Genomic DNA, 26763 nt, shown 5'->3' on the forward strand with positions numbered 1-26763 from the left:
AAATATGGTATTTTTTTCTTATGTATTTTCATCATGTTTACGTATGTGATCCCTTATCATGACATACAATGTGGACAAGATTTAAATTTTTATTAGTGAATAAATTTTGATAACATTCATAAACATCAGAATTCTTAATGAAATCTCTCTCGGAAGATTTTATTAACTGTGGCACTAACGTACGTGATCTTTCAATCCTGGAAAAAATGAATAAATTCAGATTATCATAATATCACTTATGGGGTTAGGGGTAGTCAGGATTTTCAAAAAATCAAATTTTTTTTTTGCATTTTATTAAAGTGTAATATCTTATAAATATTCTCTGTAAATTTGAAGTTGATCTGATAATTACTTTTCGAGATATTCGACAAATAACAAAGAGCGCTCAGGCACTCCTAAACGCTCGGGAGCAGGTAGCTAGCGGCAGCTGCAAGCAACGGGTTTCTCGGGTCCTATTGTCATCCATGAACGAAAACTTTGATGTGTGTAGTAGTACCTAAATTTATATACACCCTACTTATATTTTTACAATTTCTAGGTAGTATAAGTGCAAAAAATTCTTTGTTTTTCGCCACGTCACTAGTATGCCTGTGGCAGTTGCGGAGAGCAGTCGATAGTTGTGCGTTATTAAAATAAATTATTTTTGAAGTTTTTATTATGGGACGTGATACGAAAAAAGTTTCGAGAGAAGTTCGGAAATCTGAAAATATCCGTAAGTCGTATTCAAAGAAATGAAAAAATGTATTTAATCCAAAAACGGCGGAACGTGATGAAAGTGTTCGGAGTACATCGTCTAAAAAACTGAAAAATAATACTGAAGACGATGTACTCGAAAGTTGCACTACTGAATTTTGAATAATTAATTTTATTACGGTATTCACTGCCATTTCTGCTCTTGTGAAATGTAAAAATTGTGATGGAAACATTGAATTTCTAACAGCTAGTACACGTGGGCTGGGATTTAAAATTGTAGTTTCATGTAATAACTGTGACAATGAATACATTCCTTCCTGCTCTTTCATTGGGCATTCTTAAGAAATAAATAGACGTTTCATTTTTGTGATGAGAATACTAGGGATAGGATACGAAGGTTTGTGAAAGTTTTGTGGCCTGATGGACATGCCGGCTTTCTTAGATAAAGCTACGCATACAATATTATTGAAGCAAATTTTAGATTGTGGTAAAACCGTCGCAGAAGCCTTGATGAAAAAAGCTGTGAATGAATAAAAAGAAGGAATTAGTGAAAATGAAAATAAGAATGATTTGACTGTATCGGGAGATGGAACCTGGCAAAAACGGGGATATACATCGGCATTTGGAGTTTCTTCCATAATTGGCTATTTTACTGGAAAGATTCTAGATATAAACGTTAAAAGTGCTTATTGTAAGCTATGTGAATATTGGAAAAAGAAACGAAGTACGGTTGAGTTCGAGGAATGGTATGAATCACATAAAGATGAGTGTAGTGCTAATCACGAGGGGTCTTCTGGGAAAATGGAGGTGGATGGGTCTTCAAGATGTGTAGGTGGATTCAATCAAAATAATAATGAGAGCTTCAACCAACTAGTGTGGAAAATATGCCCAAAAACCATGAATACTAGTTTTACTATCGCACAAATTGCTGCATACATAGCTACATGTATATTTAATGAAGGTACAAATTCATTATTAATGATTATGAATGCCCTAGGACTTAATTGTGGGTCTAATTCCCATCGGTATGCAAAAAAAAGGATGCTGCACGTGTAAAAGTGGCAGATCAGCGCGCCAACGACAACACTCGGGAAGGCAGAATGCTTCGTAGGCAACGGCAAATTGACGTTTTGGAAACTTCCACAATGGCTGATGAACTATTATATGGCCCAGGAATATATGACTCAGTGTAAGTGATTAAATAATTCGTATTTCTGTACGTAAATCTAGTGCGAAACTTTAAATGCGTTTTTCTCAAAACTACGTTTTTTGAACTGGTGACAACTGTAACTTGAAAACCGCTCAGTAGATTTTAATGAAATTTATACAGCTTTTAGAATACATAATAAACTCGGGCCTGATCGAAGGATTTTTTTTTTTTTTCAAAAATTTCGATTTTTTAAGACCAATTAACTGTTGACTTTTTCCCAAAAATTTAGAAAAAAAATTTCTGAGTCCGCCATTTTTTTATTTTTTGAAAAAAAAAAAAAGCTTCGATCAGGCCCAGGATTATCTATTTATAAAACTAATCTTTCTTATCCGATTGATTTTAGATGAATCTCCAAGGACTTATCATTGTCACCGCAAGGACCTTTTTTTGGACTGGGTCAACAGAAACAGCTATAACTTTGGAAATTATATTTTTTTTTTTTTCAAATTTTCGTGACTTCAAGTCAAAACATTGTATAATAATGCCATATTATTACTTTTGTAAAATAAAATGATTTAATACCGAAAAAAAATTACTGAAAATTATCATTTTTTCGTGTCTCTGACTACCCCTAACCCCTTATAGCCTATTAAAAGTAGAAAATCATCCATAAGACTTCAAAAATGAAACGGAAAAATTTTAAAAACTTTAACATCTTATAACAATCGATATTTAACGGGTTAGATTTAAGTTCTTAGTAAAATCAAAAGGCGCTTATTATTTCATTAGACAATTAGATGAATATATACATAACTTACTTATGATCCAAATTCCATGTAGAAAAAAGAATCAGTTCTTCACGTGATCTATAAGGATTAATTTTATGTCTTTCTCCATAAGCACATTGTTCTGCATTCCAAAGACCTTCACATTTAAATTCTCCCGCTGCATCACAAAAGGCACATTGTTCATCTTCCCCTCGAAAGAATATTTCATATGGCATTTTTTTTTTACTTTTAACTACGAGTTTTTCAATAGCAACTTTTTTATTAGAAGATACTTTCTTAGCATCAGTTTCGTCTTCAGGTAAAGTCGCTTTATCGTTGATCTCTTCCTCTATTTCTAATCTGGTAAGTTTACAAGGACAGTGATTATAGCAGTTATTGTAACCTCCATCCGCTACATCTAAGCCATCGTTCAATTTACTTGTAGAACTACGACTTCGATCAAAATAGTACCCAAAAAAGTGATCTTCTTTTAGTTGTAATTTAAAATATTCAATAATACAATGCAATCTTAACCTTGCTTTTTGGTTGACTTTCCATGTTTCAGATGCCTTTATTTGTTCAATTGTTTTATATAAATAACTGCGTATTCTGTCTTGGCATCTACGATGCATATACGCTTCCTTAAAAGGAACAAAAAGTAGTTAATCAGATATGATTTTTTTATACTCATTTTTAAGATATTAGTGAAAAATGTTCATAAGAAAACCTTAGTTACGACATTGCTTTCCGAACCTTCAAACCATTCCGGATGATCTTCTCTTCTGCTGAATAATGTTTTAGAGTTATCACTATTTAATATACTATTTAACATGGCAACCTTTTTCTTCAGATTATCTGATAAAAACTTGGAAGCTTCATCAGCTACCGTAAGGTAATCCATATTGACTTTTTTGAGAGTTTCATAAAGTAAATCTGCATCTGCAATAAGATTAAATAGATAACGAAGGGTTCGCACAAATATAACTTTCTCATTAGTAGAGTCTAGCCCTTTGGGGAGCATGAATTTTGTCGCCCCTACGGTCTATGGTCCGCGAACGAATATCGTAAATTTCTTGGATTTTATTGCAGAAATCCGGCCTCGGCGACGAAAATTCAATAAGAAAATTTTTGATTCTATTCTATTTTAAAGAGTTTTGTTGCAGAAATTCGCGTTTGCATTGAGAAGTCAATAACTAAATCAAAAATATCAATTTAAATTTTTTAAACATACGTGAAAATTTTGTTTAAACACGATTGAAGTATCTTGAGTCGAATCTGCTATAAAAATCATTCAAATCAATTCGGTTTGATCGAATAATGATACGAAATGAATATAATTTGTAATCCAATCCGATCTAGTTTTGCGTAATAAAGCCTTCGGGATCACGAAGGACGTGTTTTATAATAAAATTGTATTCTTACCAATCAATTAATATAAAAATTTATAAATTGTGAAACATTGTAGTGAATAAGTGGAATTCTCGTATTGTAATTGAAAGTTTAAATATAAAAAGAGTAAAGATCATAGCTTAAACCTTGTGTTTCATTCGAAAGTAGCACATAAGATTTTATCCTACATACCCAACCACGCCCATTCGACCAACTCCTTCTGGAAAAGGACGATTGAGCTGCTAAGTCCTGGAGGGATAAAACCTGCCGTGTTAGAAGAAAGTTTCATCAAAAGGTGAAAGACTTATATTACATCTACTCTCGTAACTGATCCATTAATAAATACAACGTGACCAAACTCAAAGACATTTGGATTCGTAAACTTCGATAAGATCCACAGTAAATATTAAATATAGAAAGACATATTTTTCCTCAAAATTTTTACTGTTATCTGCAACTTCCAAATCACTCGTCTAAATTTTTCTATCACTACCGAAGGGAGAAATCCCGGATAATTAAATTAAATTACATCATCCACTTGGTCGTTTGAAAAAACATTGATTATAAGAACATGAAACCTCAAAATTACCTCTAGGTTAAATAATCTATTTTTATATTCTCTCGATACTATTGAACACCTTTTTATTAAAGTTTGACAAGTGTTTCTATGCGCTGGGGTAAATTAAAATAATCTAATTGATCGAAAAGAATTTCTGGATTTTTAAAAATTTGTTGTGTTTTCTTAGTTTTCGTACACTTACCCGAAAGCAATTTTTCACCTGGTTTTTGAAGCACTAGCGTTGTCTGAGGTTCCAGTGTATAAAAATATTCTTCATCAATTAATGATCCATCTACAAGATACATATTGATCTCTGCTATATCATCAGTTACCTACGTAAATCAATACTCAAAATTAATGTCAATAAAAGGAATTTACACTTGAAGGAAAAATGAGTGCTTATGATTATGTATGATTAATGGACGATCATATATCATTTTTTATGATTAGTAAATGTCAATATCTCGACAAAATTTTTCGCCATACATATTCATGAATGACCTGGTAGGAGTTGCACTAGGAATAAAAATTTTCGGATTCAAGTAAATGCATTTACTTGATGAAGATTTTTTTGGATTTAGGAAACATTTGTTAGAACCAAACGTCAATCTATTTCATTTGTGAAAATCTAATTATTAATACAATAAAAAAAATTAATATACGATTGTATGGAAATCCATAGAAATCCATGAAAGCAAATATGGATTAATATAAAAATCCATGGAAATTCATATAGGAAAATATAAATTTTTGGAGGAATCCATATTGGGAAAGTATTGGTATCGGTATTCCATGTTGGATATCCATATGGGAAATTATGGATATGTGGATTCCCATGTAGAGAATTCTCTAAAACCAAGTGCGTTACAAGTGTATTATTTAAACACACATTAAATGTGGTCTTTCTTTAAGGCTGGGCCGTACTAAACGAATGTTTGAATTTTACTTTTCTTTTAATTTATTAATCATTTGTTATTACATAAATTTTTATAGCTTCCAAAAGAATGTGTAAGAGAAACTTTTTCGGAAGGTTTTCATCATTTGAGTGACGTAATTATTCCAAACGTAATTAGAAAAATAAAATTCAAAAATTCGGTTAGTACTGCCCACCCTTAAGGGCATAAGTGAAACTATAGTCTTTTGTAATCTCTTAAAATACATTTTACGGTGTGTTAAATATCTTTAGAATTCTTATGGCGTTTCAATGTTATTTAGCAAATGAGAATTCTAAAATTCTCGATGCAACTTTTTTAAGAAGATTGAATGCTATATTAAAATTTTCGCGAATTCAATCATTTCTAAGGCATTCGCTCCCAAAAATCACACTGTCTGAGAATTATATTTCTCATCAATTTTGAGTATGATTTTTAACATAATATTTTATTTTTTTAAAAGCGATCTTAACAAACAATACGAGCAACCTACAGTCATTATATGGCTGCACGAGTATTACTGCCAAATTTATAAAATACGATTTGAATTTAACTGTTTATTAAAATCTCTACTGTAAAATCAACTTAAGAATCTTTTTTTTATTTCTATTAACATTAAAATTTAATAAGACAAATCTCATCATTAACTCGCAAACTTATATTGTTTTCGATAATCGTATAATCATGGGATTTTTGAAAAAAAAATCTACACGGTAAAATTTTATTTATTAGTCGTCTAATATATTTTTTTCACTGATACTAAATTAAATTTTTTTAATTTTTATTATCACAGAAGATATGGCATAGACTAAATTTTTTTAAAATTACATATATATATATATATATATATATATATATATATATATATTAGTTAAATATTTAATGAGATTCAGTGACAGAGTAATTAAAATATTAATTTATTTAAAGAAAATAAATACGATCATATTTTTTTCCTGTGCAAGTTAAATGTAATTCGAATGATATAGATAAATTGATTTATCTCGAAACTTGGCAATAAAAAAGATTTCAAACCATGAAAAGGCACAAATTCAAGTCAAGACCTTTCGAACGATGCCAAATTTAATAACATTAATTTATTCTATCATACAGATATGGCTGAAACAATATTTTCCTTATAATATATCCTTAATAATATAGATAATACCAATTTTTTTGCTTACATTAAACTTTGTACAAGCTTTTTGCTTAAGTTCTTGAAAACTTCGACAAGCTATCCCAAATTTTCGTGTTCTATTTGCATCTGTCACTTTAAATCCTATTAGCTGTAAAAATTTATCAATATAAATTTTCGATATTACAGATTTATTTAAACCTAGCAATATTATTCAATTGATTACCTTGGGTTCAGCTTGCAAGTCCGTTATTTTGACAAAACAGTTTCCAAGTGACATTATTCTTTATACTTGTATTGCAGGTGCCTGATGTAAATTAATTTTTTCCAATCAATTACAATGAATTCATTTTTATTATCATTTTTATGCGTTAAATACATTTATTATTTATGCTAATCAAAAGTACACAGCTACATAGAAAAAGAAAGGAATTAATTTTTTTAATTTCAAAAATTAATTAAGGTACACTACAACTCAAAATTATTTGGCCACCTGCATCGTTCATTATATTACATACACAAACAATACATCTAATAAAACAATATTATTAGGTTTCATTGTTTGCATTTCACCACAAAATACGCATTGTTATCACGTCACATAATTTGCCAATAAATAATTAAAATACTATGAAGTCGTTTCATTTATTCAAACTTTTACAAAATACTTTTTTCTGAGAGGCCAAATACTTTTGAGCGGTAGTATATACAAAAAAAATATCAATAATAAACCTAAAATAGTTATTATAAGAGAAATCATTTAACCTTATAGGCAGTAAGCTGTTGATTTACTTTTTTAACAGTGATAAATTACAATACATAATAAAGCAATGGAATGAAACCTCTTTTAACTTGAACCTTCAATTATTGCTAAAAATTAATAATAATGATTTTTACCCGCTATCCATAAGCAACAGTAGTCGTTGTGTAAACTACAATATCATGAACAATGTTCTCTTTGGTTGCTTTTGCTTTTTGCTACTATTCAATTCCTATACTCCCACCATTCAGCAAAAAAACGAGTTCCAACAAGGAAACAAGTATCTAACTCTACTGAGTCTGCTGAGAGCTGAGACTTTATCATGACTATTCAGCATGCTGCTTTTTTCTTTCCTTCTGCTGGTTCCCAGTTGAAGTACACTGATGATACGGTTAAAGAGATTTATGCTGACTTGCCATGCCTCCATCTCGCGGAATTTATTGCAACTGTAGTTTTGCAGGTGAAATACCAACTGGAAGCTGATTCGCGCGGGAGTATTGAAATGGCTTCAGTTCGAGAAAAGAACTAAAATGAGGAAATTTATGCAAATAAATGACAGTGTTACATGTCTGCTCACAACATCTCTACTCAAGGAAAATAGTTGTAACTCTACTAATTTACTTCTTTACTCTCTGAGTAGAGTCGATTTTCCAATTCGTTCCAAGAAGTCGTATTCTGGCTTATTTTAATTAATTTCTTCTTAGCACAAAGAACTAAAGAGCTTCCAAGAATTTTGAATAGTGTATAAAAGATAAGTCATCGGAAATATACTGAATAATGATATATAAAAAACGCTCTACTACGTTTTGTGATGAGTCGAATAGTTTCACGAAAAAAGTCAACTAACTTCTAAATTACCTATAAATTCAAATTTAACCTCGACTTACTTTTGAAAAAGTAAATTTATTGAAAAATAATAAGACCTTTTTCGTAGAGCGTTCAATTTTCAACAAACAGGTGACGACTTTTTCGAAACACTGATTAGCTGGTGAGTATGAAATTCCAATTTAAAAAAAAAAAAAAATTCCCATGTTAAATAAGCGGGAAATCAAAAAATACGATTAGTGACCTTGTAATATTAATTTTTAAATCTCAAATTTTAGCATGGGCTTTATTTTGGTATTTACTAAAATTTTAAGACCATTTATGAAAAAACAAATGATCGTTTTTTTTTCGGCTCAATCTAATAAATATATATAAGGGAGACCGGGGTGCTAAGGCCCCCTGGGGCACGGCGACCCTCAAAAATTTGGTAAAATTTTTTTTTTTTTCATTTTCGGTCAAATCATGATACCTCTCATGTTTTAAAGATATTTTAGACTGATCTGCCATGTCTGGGGCATAATCGACCACCTGAAAAAAAAAAATTGCTACAGAAAATTTTTTTTTTTCTAAACTAAAATAAATTTGAAAAATTTATTAATTAAATCTCTATTAGGTCAATAGATTACATTGTCGTTAAAATAAAAAAAAAGAAAATTTCAATAGAACTGGTTATATCAGCTAAATAAAATTTTTTTTAATATATTTGAAGTCCATGGGTTTATCATGGTACGGAAATAGTCTATTTGTGCTTAAAATCTTTTTTTTTTTTCAATAAAAAAAAAAATATTTTAAGCTTCTTTTGGAGAGGAGCCTCGTGCTTCAGAAAAAAATTTTTTTTTTTTGAGTTTTGGTAAAATCTTAGTGAATTTGCTTAAGAGAGGACCAAATTAGATTGACCTATAGATTAAAAGCCATAAAAAATAATTACTGGCTTAAGGCCCCGCCCTGATTAAAAAAAGGGATTTAAAATGATTCGAAATAAAAAATTTTAAATACTTTTCAATACTTTTGAATACCTTGAATACTTTTGAATCCCTCTTCTTATGGGAATTTAACATTGCAAATCGTTTTAAATCCCTTTTTTTAATCAGGGCTTGCCCGGTCCCCCCTACATGTTTAAACTTATAAACCACTACCATTTTACCCACTTACCTTTATGACATTATACCTAAATTTTATGAAAACCCCACTATAAAGACAAATGCAATAGTTAGATTTTTATGAAATCCATGCTAAAAGAATATATCGCTTAATATTCCACTGTTACCCAGCGAAGCGGCGAAGGCATTAATACTATTGACTGAACCTTTAAATAATGAATAACATGAAATCTTTACTGCATAATACCTTATTAATATTTGTCAATATTAAAAACGTTTATATATCTATCGTACGTATTACAGAATATTTTCAAGAAATTAACAAAAATTAGTTAAACGTTATGGAAGTTGATCAAGGTTGATGAAACTAAAATATTACGGAAATAATATTTAAATCTAAATAAACATTCGTTAATATTGTATGCATAAATAATTGGTGAATTTATGTGTGATCAATGTACTCGATGCTCGATAATTAACCTCTTGTTCATGCACTGTAATGTATTTTGAGGTCAGCATTTCCATATTTTTATCAACTTAAACGACTGATCACGTCATAAATGTTGTTTTTTTATTCATTCAATTTCTAGAAAACTTGCGTATTTTTAAGGCCCTTATTTATAACGAGTAGACAATATTCAAAATACAGTAGCTAATTAAACTTCATAGATCAACTTTGTGATAATACAAATAAATCGCTGACTGCATTTATTATATATATATTACATGTATAATAAAATATAATTATTGTAATGAACTTCAATAAATATTGCATTTTTCAATAGAGTAAAAGCTGAATTGATCATTAAGTATTTTATTAAAAAAATTTATGATATAAATATTATCAAGATTTTAAAATTCTATTGATTGCCAAAATCTGTTATTCGAAATGATGTCACATTGGTTCAGCCAAAACTTGATTTCATAAAAGATGTTAATTAAACATTGAGAAATATGAATAATTTGTATACATGTAGTCTGCAAAAAAATTAAATTTTCGTGAAAGAAATTACTCAATACTCTAGCACTTGAAAGTTAAATCGATGCTCGTTACCATATGAATAACGACTACGTTAATACATATATATATGAAAACTTATAACGAAACAACATCCAATTAATGAATATACTTTTATCCTTTGGTAACTGATGATTAGTTTTTGATATGTAACACACAAAAAATTTTATTTTCATTTCCATTGATCAATTTTTTATTAAGTAATTTTTCCATTGTTTGTTCATAGATGTCTGCAATGAATTTAAGTATGAGTATAACGTTGATTCAACAATCAATAAGTAGGAAAAGGAAATGTTTGGATCTCCTATTGCAATTGATGCTCTATCAGCACCATATTTACGAAAAAACTGTAAGGGGGTGGGGACGCTCAAATAGAAGATCATCGCCTCGTGTTACTGTCGCTTGACCAAGGTTCTCTTTGACGGTGGCACCCACAAGGATTCCCCGAGGTTGTCAAGTCGACTTCGAGAGTGGCACACTACTCTGTTAGTCAGTGGTCCAGTCGTTTACCGTCGAGTAAAGTTTAAATTGTGAGGGTGATTGTAACTGTCGGAATTCATATTTTTCGGATATTCCGAATTGTTTTTAAATTTAATAGTTTTTAAATTAAATACATTTGTCTTTGATTCTTAAATTATTAAATAGCGAGCCAAAAACTAAGGTCAGTATCTTCATATTTTTTAAACGAGTCCGTTTTTTAAACGAGTTCGATATTCTTTTGAAAAATATGATACTTTTTATGATACGATATAATAACTTATGTAACTAAAGTATAAAACGTTTTTGCACAAATATAGTTTTTTTTTTTTGTCGTAATTAATTATGACAGTGTATAATTATTTCAAAAATGGATCTAATGCAAGTAATTTTATTCTTAGATATATTTTATACATTGTTAAGATAATAGTTTTATTTAAAATTTTTTTCACCGACACTTAATCTACTCAATTCTTCGCACATTTTTTATCACGCGATTTGATTTGTATATATTATTGTGTACGTATCTTAAGACGTAATTCCAAACTACTTCATCATTATATTTATATTTATAATTTCCATTATTCATTAAAAACTTTATTTGTGTGATGGTAAATTCGCGCAAGTATGAGTTGTTTTTATCGCTATAAAATTCTACTATCCAATAAGACTGTCAATATATATTATAGTACTGAACGATTACCAATGATTAAATAAAATAAAAAAACTTTTCCATCAAAATTTCTACTACTTCTAAATAACAGTGCATCAGTTTTTTACATTGTTCTAGTAATTGAAAGAATTAAATGATCTAATCAGTTCACTATAATTTCCTGTGATTAAAAATTACGATATAATATTTTTTGTGACTATAACAGTTTATACTATTACAGGTGGACAAAACATATCATTACTTATCTATTATGTGGAAAAACCAAATGTACCTATTGATTTTAATTTAAAATTGTGACAACATAAAATTTATCTCTTCCATAAGGATTATATTGATTTCATTTTATAATGTAACATAAAATATTTATTTATTTATTTATTTTTTTTTTCCTGATAATACCAATTTTCTTAAATATACTATCTAATACACTGACTAAAGTTTCTATAACTCCCACTTTTTGATGATAACTATAGCTGAGATCGTACGCCGTTACTAATCTTAGGTCTTAACAAATGAATACGCAGTAACATTACATTCAATGAATATTATCATTATTATTAAACTGTTGTTTCACTTGAATTTTGTAATATCCTTCTTCGATGATTAACCACAGTAAAGGAAAAGTAATTTTTCAATACGATTTCTGCTTATTTCTGGTAGCAATTAAAGTTGATGACAAAATTTATTTACAAATTATTAAAAACTATAGCTGTTATAGAAAAACATATATACAGTAAAAAAAATTTTTTTTAAATTAACACAAGGTTGTGAGTTAAAACTACATTTTATACAAATTTTTATGTTGTTTTTAAACTATTCATGTGTGTAAAAAAAATAACACAAAAAACTGTTAACATTCTTTGCTATCGGTTCCCAAACTTTAACACATTCAAATGTTTCCAATATACGTAAAGTGTTAATTTAACATTTTTATAAAGCTTTTCATAAGCTTAAGAAAGGACTACACAGTAAAAAACGAATCGACAAAGTGTAAAAAAAAAGCGTGTGTTAAAATTCTGAGTGTTAAATTTTTAGTTCTTGGGTGTCAATTTAACACACAGTATTTATTTTTTATGAACTGTCGCAATCGATTGATTTCTTAACACGCAAAATTGTTTATTTTTTAAATTTATTAATTGTTGCAGTGTATAGCTTCTTTGGCTTTTTACACTTTTTGCCTTTATATCGCAAACTGCTTTACTTCTCCTTCTGCTTTCATTGTGCGGCTGTGGTCCGACTTGTGCTTATACTGTACTGCATCATTACGGTAATGCCCTACTACCTCCCTTGTGCAGTGGAGGTGTAGTGGCTAGGAAAACCACAGAGAAAACCTAGTCAGTACAGTTCCGGCTTGGGTGAAACTCCAGTGATCGAGAAAATTCCCATTTATCGATCACTGGATCTTCATCCCGCGCCTAACGACCAGAGACCTTCGTTCGAACCCGACGAGTGGCTAAACGGTCACCCAGCCAAGTAGTGATCATGCTCGATGCAACTTAACTTCGGTGATCGCCTGAGCCAGGCGCGCCATTCACACAAAAATGTTATTTTATACGAAAGTAATACTTTTAATATGTTACTGGCAAATCAACACACAAAATATGTTGAAAATTGAGGCCATCACAAAAGAATTCTGGGGAAATTTTCTTCTAACATATACGCGTGTAACCTTTTTCAACGCTCACGACATGTAAAATAAGTTAACATATCCATAAGTGTAAAACGTTCGTTTTACACACCGTGAGTGTTGATTTTGACGAATCCTTTTTTACTGTGTACGGCAAATTCAACACATTTTTTGTGTTACTTTAATGAATTAACACACGCTCTATGTTAAAGTTAAATTTTAAAAGTGTTAACACTTGGACAGTAAAACTGAGTAAATGTTAATTTTTTTCAGTAAACATTTTTTTGTGTTAAAAATGAACTGATCAAACATTACAAAAGCGACATGTTAAATTAACCCACAAAAATGTTAAATATTTAACACAGACTTTTGCCTTTACACAAATTCGAAATATTTTTAACTGTTTATACTCTACCGCTCAAAAGTATTTGGCCTCTCAGAAAAAGATATTTTGTAAAAGTTTGAATAAATGAAACGACTTCATAGTAATTTTAATTATTTATTAGCAAATTATTGGACGTAACAACAATACTTTGTGGTAAGATACGGACAATGAAACCTAATAATATTGTTTTAGCAGATGTATTGTTTGTAATACAATGAACAATGCAGGTGGCCAAATACTTTTGAGCGGTAGTAAATATAAATATAAATAAAAAAAAAATGCTGAATATTTTTTAAATTAATTACTGTGCGTATTATTTTCGTTAAAAAAATAAACTTAAATGGGACTATAAATTACTTGTCATAACCCTACTTAATTAGCTTCATGTGTCATTTCCTATTCAAATAAGCCATTTCTTAACTATTAAGAAATATTTATTCGGTTCAAATAAATCTCATTTAACAAATCATTTGTTAACTATTAATAAATATTTATTTGGTTAAACTTTCAAATAAATCATTTATTAACTATTAATAAATCTTATTTAGTTGAAATAAATTCTACTATCAGTGTAATATGTGATATTCAATATAATTAAAACGTTAATTATTTATATAAAAGTGTCAATAGAGACTATATTAGTTGTATCGGCTTCTTGACGGTCTTTGTCGAGGTAATAGCATAATCAAAGTCAACTACTCACAATCATCAGGAACTCGTTTCAAGGTTGAACAGTTCAAAATCAAGCTGGCGAAGGGCGTAAGATTGCCACAAACTAATTACCTGAAACAAGTGAAAATTGAACGACCATCCTAGTTCACAGTAGAATCTTGATCGATAGTAAAGGTGGTGGCTTTTAAGATTAGTGCAATAACATACTTATATCATAGTATGCGCAAAAGAGAATATATTTACTCATACAATACATTTATCCTGAATAGCATCACTTAACAATACTAAACATGGTCTTTTTTCAATATTTTGAAAAGACCGGTTTAGATTTTTCCTCCTCGAGGGCTTTGATCTTACACAAAAGATTGTCTATCTACAAGAATAGTATGAAAGTCCAGCTTTTTCTTACTTATTTAGCAATCATAAAGATAAGACATCAGCTATCACAACGTTGTTTTATTACTTTGATCGATTAAATAATAAATAAAAAGCAATTTAACAAGTAGTTTATTGTAAAGATTTTGTTAACGATAAAAAAAGTGTTCAGGGATGCATAAAATATGGGATACAAAGATCATTAGATAAAATGATCATTTTTTCTTTTGTAGTTTTTATTATTCAACCGTCAAAAACAAGCCGAATAAGTAAATAACAAACTTTGTGATATAAAAAGTACACTGCTGCAATCCTGTTTACCTTGATTTACGTTCTCTTAATATCAATGTCCTTCATAGTCTTCAGACCCCTAGAAATCACGGGCAGAGATACTATTATAATTATATTATTGTGGAAAAAAAAATAGTATCACTAATTAACTGTGAAATAAAACGATCAATCAAACATCTATACACGATATTAAATTAATCACTTCGATTTATAATTAATCGTCATTGAAAATAATTGAAGTTAGAATTTTTAAAAAATTATTACACTAATAAAGAATATCATTTATTTTATTTTCTGCAGAATAAAATAAAATAAATTCTATGATATAAGAGAAGTGAGAAAAATTTTTCTCTCCAAGGTTACGCAAATCAAAATTGCTTTCCGTACAGGTTGAGAAGCAATTATTGTTATTAAGAATAATTCGTTCTATGATTATAATAGAAAAGAGAAAATTATCTATTTCAGCTGATGTAATGATGGACTTATAAGAAAAAGATAAGCATAGTAATAATTCTCAGATTTCTTAAGTATTAATGCTCTATGAGATTGTAGTGGATAGAAATAATTTTTATCGATGAAAGAACTAATTAAAAGATATGTTGATCTCTACCGTATCATTGTTGGCAAATAGAAGTCAGTATTGAAATACAAATAAATGTGATTTGTATGACTAGTTTTCTTTTAATATGACCTTATCAAAAAAATTTATATGGAAATCCAGCCTAGATTCCTATGGGGGTTCCCACATTATGATTTCAGATGGATTCCTATATGATTTCCTATAAGAATCCAGCGTAAATTCACATACTCGTATTAATAGACGATAGATATAGAAATTCAGGTACCCCGGATTCTATAGAAATTTCTTGTATAAAAACAAAGATTCCTGTATGAATTTACCATAAAAAAGAAACCCATTTATCCAAGTTCCTACGTAGGAATCCAGGTATCCACAGTTTTCTATGCCAAGTTCCCATATGGGAATCCAGCTACCCACAGTTTTCTATGGGAAGTTCCTACATAGGAATTAAGGCACCCACAGTTTTCTATGTGGATTGTCCATATGGGAATCCATCTGGAAGATACCCATGGTGTCCTACATGGATTCATATATAAATCCATACGTTTCTATATGGATTCCTATGGGTTCCCATGCAATCTCACATTGATTTTTTCGATAGAGGAAAAATAAAATCAATTTTCTATTAAATTTTTAATCGAAATTAAAAAAGTCTACTATAGTCTTAAAGACCTACGATACGTACCTCGGGTCAAAACATCGAGTAAAATCACCAATTGTAATTAGATTATTTTAATTATGCTACTTAACCATAATTGGGTCAAATTGGTCATCGAAAATGAAAATACGAGTGTAATAAAGGACACCGTTTTTTTTTCTGGATATATTTATCTGGAAACAAAATGCAGAGACAAAAATGTATACCGATTTTTTTTTCTTTTGGGATAACGTGTCTCTGCTGTAGTCGGCCCCGATCTGACAGTAGTCAAATTTTAATTACTGAAAAACATTATTTATCATTTTAACTCTCTCAATAGTTGTTTTTTACAGCGTATGATAATGATTTTAATCAAAATTCATTTCTTTGTGAACAATCCATTTATAAACGTAAATAAAATTGTTTTAAATATGCTAACCCGATTTTTTCGCTTAACTTTTAACATACTCTATGGATTGATTCAAAAATCTTATCAGCTTTAAAATGCCAAAAAACTGCATCAGTCATCAAAATTGGATTATTCGTTTAAGGGATGTTGACGACGAAAAAAATCAAAATCGTACGCCTATTATTGATAACCGTCATTTTCAAACAGAACACAGATTTACGACGAGTATACATAAAATGATAATTGATATTATTAATCAAAACTCTTTTACCATGACACCGAGTGCTATATCGATTCATTGCACTAAAATTGATAGGGTGCTAAAGTAAAATGTAATATGTGCGATAAAGTGTTCTAATTTAATAAAAGTACGTTTATGATGATGTCATTTAGAATCTGTTCATAAAACTGATTTTCCATAAAAGAAGAAAATCACTGTCATAAAAGATCAATTGAAGATACAGCAACAAATGGAGAAAATGATTTAGATTGTCAACTTAATAAAGAAAGTAATTATTTATATATATATATTTATTAATTTAATAAAATTGATGTAAGTATAAGTTCTAAAAAATAAATTATTCACCATTTCAGCCCACTACTCAGCTTAAACCTGTGATTGTCCGTTTCAATGGTCAACCTTCAATGGTCTTATGGATCGCTGTATCAGCAATGATCTCTTTTTTTTTGTACCATTTCCTCTTTGAACCTACGTCGACTGCTACTATGACTCCTAAATATCTGGAACTAACAGTCAAAGCTAAAGATAAACTTCAACAAGTGAAAGCAGTATGTCTCATTACAGATCTTCGCACTCATTAACTCACCTTGGATTGGGAGCCGATTATTAAGAAGGTAAATTGTTAAATAAACTCTTATCAATATTACTAATTAGTTAACAAAATATTTATCAGTAAAATAATAATTATTTTTATTAAAGGCCCAGATGAGAACTGGGGAACTTGAAGCTTGTCATGAATGAAAGAAAAACAGTCGAGAATTTATGCATCAAATTGTGAGACATATTTGCACAGTGGGATCTTGAAGACAATGAAATCACCGCTACTGTTTCTGTAGAGGTTCTACTATAAAAGGCGTTATTAAGAAAGAAATTGGAGAAGAAAAATATATTTCATGTTCTGGGTATGTGATTAACAGAATAGAACCGCGACTGATTGCAATTAATGTTATTACAATGCTATCAGAGTTTGATGGTAAAATGAACTGACTGTTGATGAAACCCATACTAGTGATAGGGATGCTGGAAATGTAGATTACAGTACAAAACAATCTACTCTGCGAGAGCTCTTATCTAAAGGAAAAAAAATTGATATGTTTTTTCGAAAAAGTGAAAGAGCAAGAACAGAGTTTACTTCTATATAATTAGGTCAATCGAATTCATCTAGTTTCAAACTCACACAGAAAGAAGAAATAATGGGCTGACTTTATACCTGGCAGATAACTTACAGATTTGGGAATCCATAGCCCCTGATAACACGAGTTGATCGTGAAAAAGTTGGTCATTCATTAGTTTCCGACTAACTTGACGACAAGTTATCGACAATTTCAGCTTTTGTAACTTTTGGCTACAAGTTACCGCCAATTTTCTCAGAAAGTTGGCGCCAGTATGGAGCCGTAACTGGAATGCAAGTTTCTGAAAAAATTGAAAGGAAACTTAACGTCAACTTATGATTGCCAACTTTTGCAAGCAACCTTTGCCACCAACTTTCTCAGAAAATGTCTATCAACTATTGGAGGTACCAACTTGGTATCCAGTTGCGGCTGTGAGTTTCTCGTCAGTTTCTTGCCAATTTAGCTATAAGGGAGAATATCAATATTTATGGACGGTCGCGAAATCATTTTTACCCGTTGTCGCTACGTCAGTTTCGTGTGAACGGATATTGTCTGTTGCTGGTCTTATAGGGAACCAATTGGAGATCCAGTTATCGCCACAGTATTTGAATGAACTAGTCCCTTTGCGACTTCTCGATGAAAATATACAGTTTTCGGAATAGTTTAAAGAAAATGTATTTTTCATTTTTATCACTATTTTCCGAACAAATTACTTGTCTAAACTAATTTATTGTTAAATAAAATAAGAAATTGAGAATATTTAATTAATTATAAGTATTAAACATTTTTATTTTATTAAAAAGTTAAATAAATGTCACAATAAAAAAATAAAATTACTGAGTTTTATTTTAATAGATATGAATAGATCGAATCAGAAGTAATCATGGTAGCATCAAATTAAATTTGGTCTAATCTAAGCATAATTTTATAATTAGAAAATTATATTATGCTAGATAAAGATTGATCAGATATCGCGTTACTAATTCTAAAAGGATATATTTTTATACTCTCTTTTATCTTTAGGAAACTCTTAAGCCAAAAAGCCGTGTAATTTTTTTTTTCATTGTCGATCGTTTTGCAGACTTATTTTATAGCTAAAAGTTGAAAAAAATTTTATTTTTCAGCTTTAGAATAAGTTTACAATATGATTATCCAGATAGCAAAATGATGTCTTGATGAGTTCTGAATGGGTTCCTATTTATGATTTGGACGTTTTATCAACATCTTAAAGAAATTTTTAAGAAGTTCTCAAGATGTCAAATGAGCCATCTAGCGAGCTCAGTAAGACGTTTTCAAAAAGAGTTCTTTTTTCTGACTTCGCAAATAAGACCAATATGAATTTACCATGACGTCTTAAGGAGCTCCTAATTTTGACTTCATAAAAAAAGAATACATTTAGACGTCACAACACCGACGTCTTATTTATGGAGTCTTCAAGAACTCTTGATCAAGAGTTCTTAAAAATGACATCTTTAAGAAGTCATGATAAGACTTTTTGAGAACGTCTTCAAAAAGACATCATAAAGCAGTCATTCCGACTTGAATGCTGTCTTGGTAGTAGTTAAAAAAAAAAACATTATACGCCCTTTTGGTTTTGTACTTAATGACTAGAGCTAAGAGAGCGTATAAAAATGTCTTTTTGGAATTAGTGATGCGATATGATGTCATCAGATACGATGTTATCCATTAAGATCTAGTACTATGTAAATCCTATCAAATTGTCCTGTCAAATATCAATAAAACTAAGCCGATCGAATCCAATCGATCTTTATCTATTCATACAGGAAATTTTATCTGATTATATATCAACTTTTCTTCAACGTAGATCACACCAACAAATTATATTTCGCTAGATCTAGTTTGATCTGAATAGATCAGATCTACCCATACTTAACATTTAGCCAGTTTTGGTCTAAATTTGATCTGGGCAGCGCTAAATTTTCACTAAAGCCTAAAAATTATATTCAGCCAGATATGATTTGATCTGGTCAAATAAAACCAGATCTATTTGTACCTGATATTTAATCTAATTTGCTATACTTTGTTTACAGATTTGAGTATCAGCAGTTACCGAAGAATTTATACAATATGCCGGGTATTATTGAGTGGTATCGCGATCTCATGCAAAATAAAATTGGTAATTATATGCATTAAGCTTTTTACCCTAAAAGTTATCTTAAATCAAAGTAATAAGAATTTGATCTACAAAATTTATTTTTCCAGATCATAGAACCAGCGATTGGTTTCTTGTTACTGGACCGGGACCGTTATTGATGATTGTAGTAACTTACGTCTACTTTAGCACATCAGCCGGTCCAAGATATATGAGAGATAAAAAACCATACTCTCTAAAAAATATATTAATCGTTTATAATTTTATCCAAGTGATTCTAAGCTGTGTTCTAGTCCACGAAGGCCTGGTAAATGGGTGGTGGAACGATTATGGTTTTGGCTGCCAATCAGTCGACAGATCAATGAACCCTAAAGCTTTGAGGGTAAAGCATACTATTTTTTACTTAACAATAATTATGACATGAACAAAGTAAAATGATAAATTTATTTTCAGATGGCTCGAGCTGTTTGGCTGTATTATATTTGTAAGCTGATCGAACTCTCGGACACAGTATTTTTTGTTCTTCGAAAAAAGCAACGACAAATATCATTTCTTCACGTATGGCATCATGCCATTATGACTGTTACAGCTTGGATCGGAGTAAGATTTTTCCCAGGTGGTCATGTAACACTTCTCGGTCTCATTAACTCTTTTATTCATATTATTATGTACGCATACTACATGTTATCTGCGTTTGGTCCACACATGGAAAAATATCTTTGGTGGAAAAAATATCTGACGAGATTACAGCTTATTCAATTTTGTATTATATTCATGCATAATATTCAGCATTTTTGGTTAGACTGCGATTTTCCAAAATCACTTGCTGGATTACTGTGCTTCAATGCAGGGTTTTTCATTTATTTGTTTGGTTCATTCTATGTGAAAAATTATTTATCGCCGACACCGCGCAAAGTTAAAAATAGTAAATCGATTCAAACTCCATCTACTACTAATCACAAAATCGACTGATCAGAAAATCACTGAATTATACAATACTGCAAATCTAAATAATAAAGCGTGATCTCACGCTCGGATATAGTGAAATTTAAAAAATTTTTCTACATTTTATGTACGGTTAAGAAATAGTTTAATTATTAAAACTTAATTAGAGAAATACAGGCAACCTCAGTAACTTTGGCCTAATCAGGGCGATTTGAACTTCTAGTAAAGTGTATATTTGATTTTGTTTTACCATGAAATGTAGATAATAGGATACTAAACTGACTGTTGGTTAAGCCGTTAGAAGAAATAGTATTTAATTCATCGCTGAATATTATTTTTTAGGACCAACATTGTTATCCTGACGAAAGAAAGTTACCTAAATTGACTGTACCTTACATTAAAATTAAGTCATTAAAATTTATAATTTTATATGTAATATGACTAGATTTTCAGATGAAGAACTCTCAACTCTATTTTAAAAATAAGTATTCGTTTAAGGTTATCATACACAGAAAGAAAAAAAACATAAAAATTAGTGTTTGAAATTATAACCCGGAACTTGGGTGTCACTATAGGGAATTTTAACATTCTAAACAATACATTTTATAATACATGTCATAAATTTGTTAAGTATCAGTTACGATTTTTAAAGTTCAAATATTAATTTTTCTTGCGTAGACAATAAATTTAAATACTTATCCTATAATTATTAATGTTTTAATTATAAATTAAAGAATTACTATTTAGAATGATAGTATTTACGGATGACTTTATCATTACAACTTGTAGTTTCTAAATTTATGGAGTCAGTGGCGCAAGTGTGTGCAGTGGGTAAGTGCGCGCAAGCCCATTCATTTTGGACTGAAATTAATGGGTTTGCGCACACTTGCCTCACATGACTATAGTTCATATTTTCGTGTAGTCACAACGCTAAAAAATAATTTGTTATTACCTTAAGTTATTTCAAGGTGAAATGAAATAAATCAGTTTTCGGTGCAATTTTCAACATATAATTAACTTAAATTTATAATTTTAAGTATCATTGTACGTCAATAAGTACGTAGTAGATAAGTTAGTATGACATAGCAATAATCGTTTATTTAAATAGCATTAATGAATAAACTCATCTTCTAGAATTCATGTAATTAATTTCTTTATTTAAATCATTCGATACAAATTATTACAGATTTAAGTGAATACTTTGATATGATAAAAAGAAAAAAAATAATTTCTTTATCTATTTAACACGATATTCGGACACTGTGTATGAAAAAAATAATCATAGTTTATTTGTAAATTTATTTGTTGCTGTAATTAGAAGAGTTAATTTTTTAACGTTTCAAATATATTTAGCGATATTTTTATATTAACATTTGAAAGAAAATTCATTTTTTTAAAACTATACTTGCAAGTGAATCATTTATTTGAAAAATCCCATAAGTCAAAAGTAGTAAATTTTTCAGGAAAAGCAAAAAACATTTTTCTAAGAAAAGTTAGCATAAAAATCATTAACCAATAATGAATAATAGTAATGTTAGCAGCCCTAAAAAAAATTCGATGATGAAAAATTTTATTGTTAATTACTACGATTAATAATAATTATTAAAAGTTGAAAGACTTATGGGGTTTCTCAACAAAACGGAACAAATAATCATAAAATCATTCATTTTTCAATTTTCCTCCGTCAATTATTCATTATATTTACAAAGCTAAGTACAAAAGAGGCGCCAATTTAATTCAAAATTATTTTTTGTACTTAAAAAATATTTTTCTGTGAAAAAACAAAAAGAAAATAATTTTTGTAAATCTAAAATTGCATGTTTATTGAGAAACCCCATTAGTCACTGAGTTAAGGGTTTCTCAACTAAACGAGATATTTATCACCTGCGTGGTGGGAGTTTGAACACGGATTTTATTATTTTCGTGATGGTATAGGTGGGGGAGGGGGGGGGGGGGGTATAATAAAAACCCGAAAAATGCGATAAAGCCAATTTCGAAGAAATATGACTTATGGGGTTTCTCAAATAAACGATTCAAGTATTTATTTTTCAAGGGGTATACAAATTCAATTTATTTTTTACTATTCTTGATTTTGTAACTAGTAGTGATGTATTCATTGATAATTCACCTCCGAAAATTTAATAGAAGTTACAAGTTGTTGATATGCTATTCAAAGATTTTCAACATTCTTTCGATGTGTTTTTGTAACCCTATAGTCCATTTTTTTAGTTTACTGGGTTATAGTAATGATGTCAAAATCAGAAAAGAATACTAATGAGCACCAATGAGAATCACTAATGGTTTAAATTTTTCGCGCACTAATTATTTAATGTCATTAGTACGTTTAGCGCTATTAGTCAGTGTCATCAGTGCATTTAACTTCATTAGTACATTTAGTACTATTTAAACGTATCCCTATCAAAAAAATCCACATGGGAATACAGCCTAGATTCCTATGTGGGTTTCCACATGCCGTTTTCGGATGAATTCCCTTATGGTTTTCTATAGGAATCCAGCATAGATCCCGATATAGATTCTCCCATGGGTTCCTATGGGAATCTACACCATGCCAAATCCATATAGGAATCGTATGGAATCCCATGTAGATTTTTATGAAAATTTACCATGGGAATCTGCACCATGTCAAAATGGGAATCCAGACCCATGATCTTCTATATGGATTCCTATGGGTTCCCATGCGATCCCACATGGATTTTTTTCATAGGGTAGTGTTTTTAACGCTATTAAATTTATTATGACTTATAATTATTTATACTGGTTAAGCTCCAATAAACAATTGACATGTTCCATATGTATAAATGAATTTTTAGACTAATAAAATGTATTTTTAATGCCAAATCTAACTGAAATAGTTATGAGCGCAACAAAGAAAATATTGTCTAATATTTCAAAAGATATTTAATTATTATTGAACAGATGTAACTATGTATTTTGATTATATATAATTAAATTTTTTAAAATAAAACATTTCAAGTTATTTTTTTCTTTCAAATCAGACTTGTTCGATATATTGTATTCGAAAATGAAAATTTCAGTAGACATGAAGTCAAAGCGCTCATTTAAGGTTATGACTCTCTAATAGTTACGACGCGCATTGTCTGCTTTTCAAAATCATTGAAAGTAACAAAGAACCTCTTACTTAATCGAAACTATTCTTAAATTTTACTACTGCAGTGAAAGACTTTTTAGCGTCACTTGATCACGTCATCTTCTTCTGTCACTGTAGAAACTTTTGAACTGATAAATAATGCAGTAATAATCAATTGTTAATAATCATGTCCAAAAACTAGTTCTACAATGAAGACTCTACAATTTTACAACAGATGTCGTCTTCATTCGCTGAAACCTTTTCATAGTCTTGAATAATTTGGCAACTCAAAAACAATTCTTACGACTCTTTTAACTCGTCAAGAGTTCCCAAATTTTTTTTGAAGTCACTGAAAATTATTACCTATATTGAAGATCTATACGCCGTCAGCGACTACCTTTTCTTCTATCAGAGGAGATTTCTACTTTATCCGAAAAAATTTCAATTAGTCCAAGAAGTCAGAGTTTCAGCTCAAAAATTGAAATAAAACTTTTGACATTTCGATGACCTGCAGTATATATAAAAAATTTGTTCAACTATTTAGCACTCATTCACGTAAAATAATATGTAAATTTGACGTAAAATCAAAGCCGCTATTTTACATAAAGTTTACATGTAATTTTACATGTGGAGGGGAAGCAAAAAATTGAAATGGAATTTTTTATGTGTACTAGACGTCATCGAGATGTCAAATGTTTCACATCAATTTCTGAGTCAAAACCTTGATTATCTAGAGAAATTTCATTGAAGTCAATTTTTGCTACCTTAATTTTTGATTTTATGTATACGAGGATTATCTGCTTTAATTTGACTGTTGGTTGAACTGGCTACTTGGGAGGTATTCAAAAAATTTTTTTTTAATCAAGAATATTCGCCTTCAGCTGAGATTTAATTTTTATTATATACTACTAACATTTTATTAAATATATAAACGCATAGTTCATCCACTACCCATAATATAATTAGAACATGTATATATTCATATCTTTCGAATATATTTATAATAAAATGCAATTGGCAAAAAGTATTATGATGCATGTATATTTTCACTAGTAATCAAAAATATTCTACTCTTACAACTGGATATTTTTATTATGTTTTCTTTTCTGTTATATTAATATTTTCATTATATTTCAGTATATTTTCCTTATGCCTTGAACACATGTTATTAAAAGAGGAAATGTTAATATCCGATTATTATTGTAAGAGAATACCAATATTGTACTATCCACTTAATAAATATGTTAATTGAAGTTTTGTTAAATTTATCGAATCATGGTGCGTCGCATATTCACTGTCGTGGTCGATCGTTGTAAGGTCAGGACTGTGAGACCCGAGCTGTCATCACTTCCGGTTATTATAATTAGTTAAATACTTCTTTCTCACCTCCTTTTTACCAATTACTATTCTATAATACTAATAAATTTTATGAATATTTTTCGTTGTCAAATATTTTTTTCATAGACAATAACTTCCTATTACTCTACTTTTGCACAAATATTCATTCTGCTATAGATCTTTAAATCATGCTGTTTTCAGGGAAAACATTATTAATCATAATTCATTATGTCTTTGTTATATTTACGTAATGAATATGAATTTTGAAATAGTTTGTCTTGAAGACACTAGAAAACAAACAAATTTGGAAAATCCAAAAGTGCACGACTCATAATGCTCATTTATTATAAAATAATAAAATAATAAAAAAATGGCGGGAAGCACGAATAAATTTAAAATTTGTTGTTTTTTTTTTTTTTTTCATAATATTAGTAATTTTTCTTATAATTATAAAAGAATTTTCTCAAAATATCTCGATTAATAACAAAAAAAATATATATATGTAAATAAAAACAAATAAAAAAAAAGAACTGAATTGAAAAAATTCAGGCTTACCAATTAGCAATAACACAAAAAAAAACAGCTGTACTAGAACGGTTATCCGCAAGCGCCCCTGGTGGAATAAATGTACGTATAATGTATAGATATATCACCATCCATGTTAATTTTACATAGATATATATATGTATAGTTATACAGCCTTTTTATTCTTTTATTAATTGTAATTAAACGACACTGAGTTACCTATCTATTTTCAATAGGGGATCTACAAATCTTTCAAAGAATTTAAAAAAAAAAAAAATTGTTTCAATTACTGGATTTTTTCGCAAGTTATCGTGTCTACGGGTTCCATACTTGACGGACAGGAAATTTTTTTCAACTATTTTGATGTTTTTTCGATTTTTATTGAACTAAATAAATTTTTGAAAAGTATGGAATTAATCTCCATTAAATTATCTTCAAAATGGTGTGCAACTTATCTTAATTCCGTGAATCAACAAAGGTATAATAATTGAAATAGTTGCCGAAGTGAGGCGAAAAAAATTTTTCGATCGTAAAGCATTCTCTGATGCTTCGCATCATGAGTCGTGCAAAAAAACTATGTTTCAAGTTTATAGCAGTAGGCAAAATAGCAGTAGGCAAATTTGAATGAAAAATATTATGCCTTTTTAACGTAAAATTATTCTAAAAATATGAAATTTTAATCATAATCAAATGAAAAAATACATTTTCAAAATTATCTAAATTGAAATCATCAGGATTTTTTCAAATTTCCTCACAGTTCGCTATTGATAAGTATCTGGCATTATTGCTGACAATTGTACGTAACTTGTGATTTTAAGGCAATTAAACCATTATGATATACACAAACACACCTATGATCCCGTTCTACCATTATGATTACAATACAATGCTTACGCATCTTCAATGAAACAAAAAACTTCTTTCAGTCT

The 26763-nt window shown here is 29.5% G+C and overlaps 2 protein-coding genes across 7 annotated transcripts in view; one reads left to right on the plus strand and one right to left on the minus strand.

The window, feature by feature from the left end:
• The window catches only part of LOC103580633 (elongation of very long chain fatty acids protein 7), a 46831-nt gene extending 24898 nt beyond the window's left edge, over positions 1–21933 (plus strand). For both annotated transcript variants that reach the window (XM_008562459.3, XM_008562465.3), the window contains 4 exons: positions 10552–10986; positions 19856–19941; positions 20028–20299; positions 20371–21933. In XM_008562459.3, coding sequence (XP_008560681.1) covers positions 19893–19941; positions 20028–20299; positions 20371–20889 — 840 coding nt within the window. In that variant the 5' untranslated portion in view covers positions 10552–10986; positions 19856–19892 and the 3' untranslated portion in view covers positions 20890–21933. The remainder of the gene's footprint in view (positions 1–10551; positions 10987–19855; positions 19942–20027; positions 20300–20370) is intronic.
• Positions 4–7747, minus strand: LOC103580608 (DNA fragmentation factor subunit beta). 5 transcript variants are annotated; one of them, XM_008562454.2, is made up of 7 exons: positions 7520–7747; positions 6849–6929; positions 6672–6773; positions 4761–4890; positions 3338–3549; positions 2662–3251; positions 4–197 (listed from the first exon to the last, which is right to left on the minus strand). In XM_008562454.2, exons 2-7 carry the CDS (start codon positions 6900–6902, stop codon positions 38–40), a joined length of 1248 nt encoding a protein of 415 aa, XP_008560676.1. In that variant the 5' UTR covers positions 6903–6929; positions 7520–7747; the 3' UTR covers positions 4–37. The 5 variants fall into 5 exon arrangements, with proteins under 5 accessions (XP_008560676.1, XP_008560669.1, XP_008560665.1 ...); XM_008562447.2 differs by having other exon boundaries at positions 7388–7747; XM_008562443.3 differs by having other exon boundaries at positions 6849–7033; positions 7520–7746.
• Positions 21934–26763: the final 4830 nt, after the last annotated feature.

Source organism: Microplitis demolitor, chromosome 5 (genome assembly GCF_026212275.2).
Source record: "Microplitis demolitor isolate Queensland-Clemson2020A chromosome 5, iyMicDemo2.1a, whole genome shotgun sequence".
Classification (NCBI taxonomy): Eukaryota; Metazoa; Arthropoda; class Insecta; order Hymenoptera; family Braconidae; genus Microplitis; species Microplitis demolitor.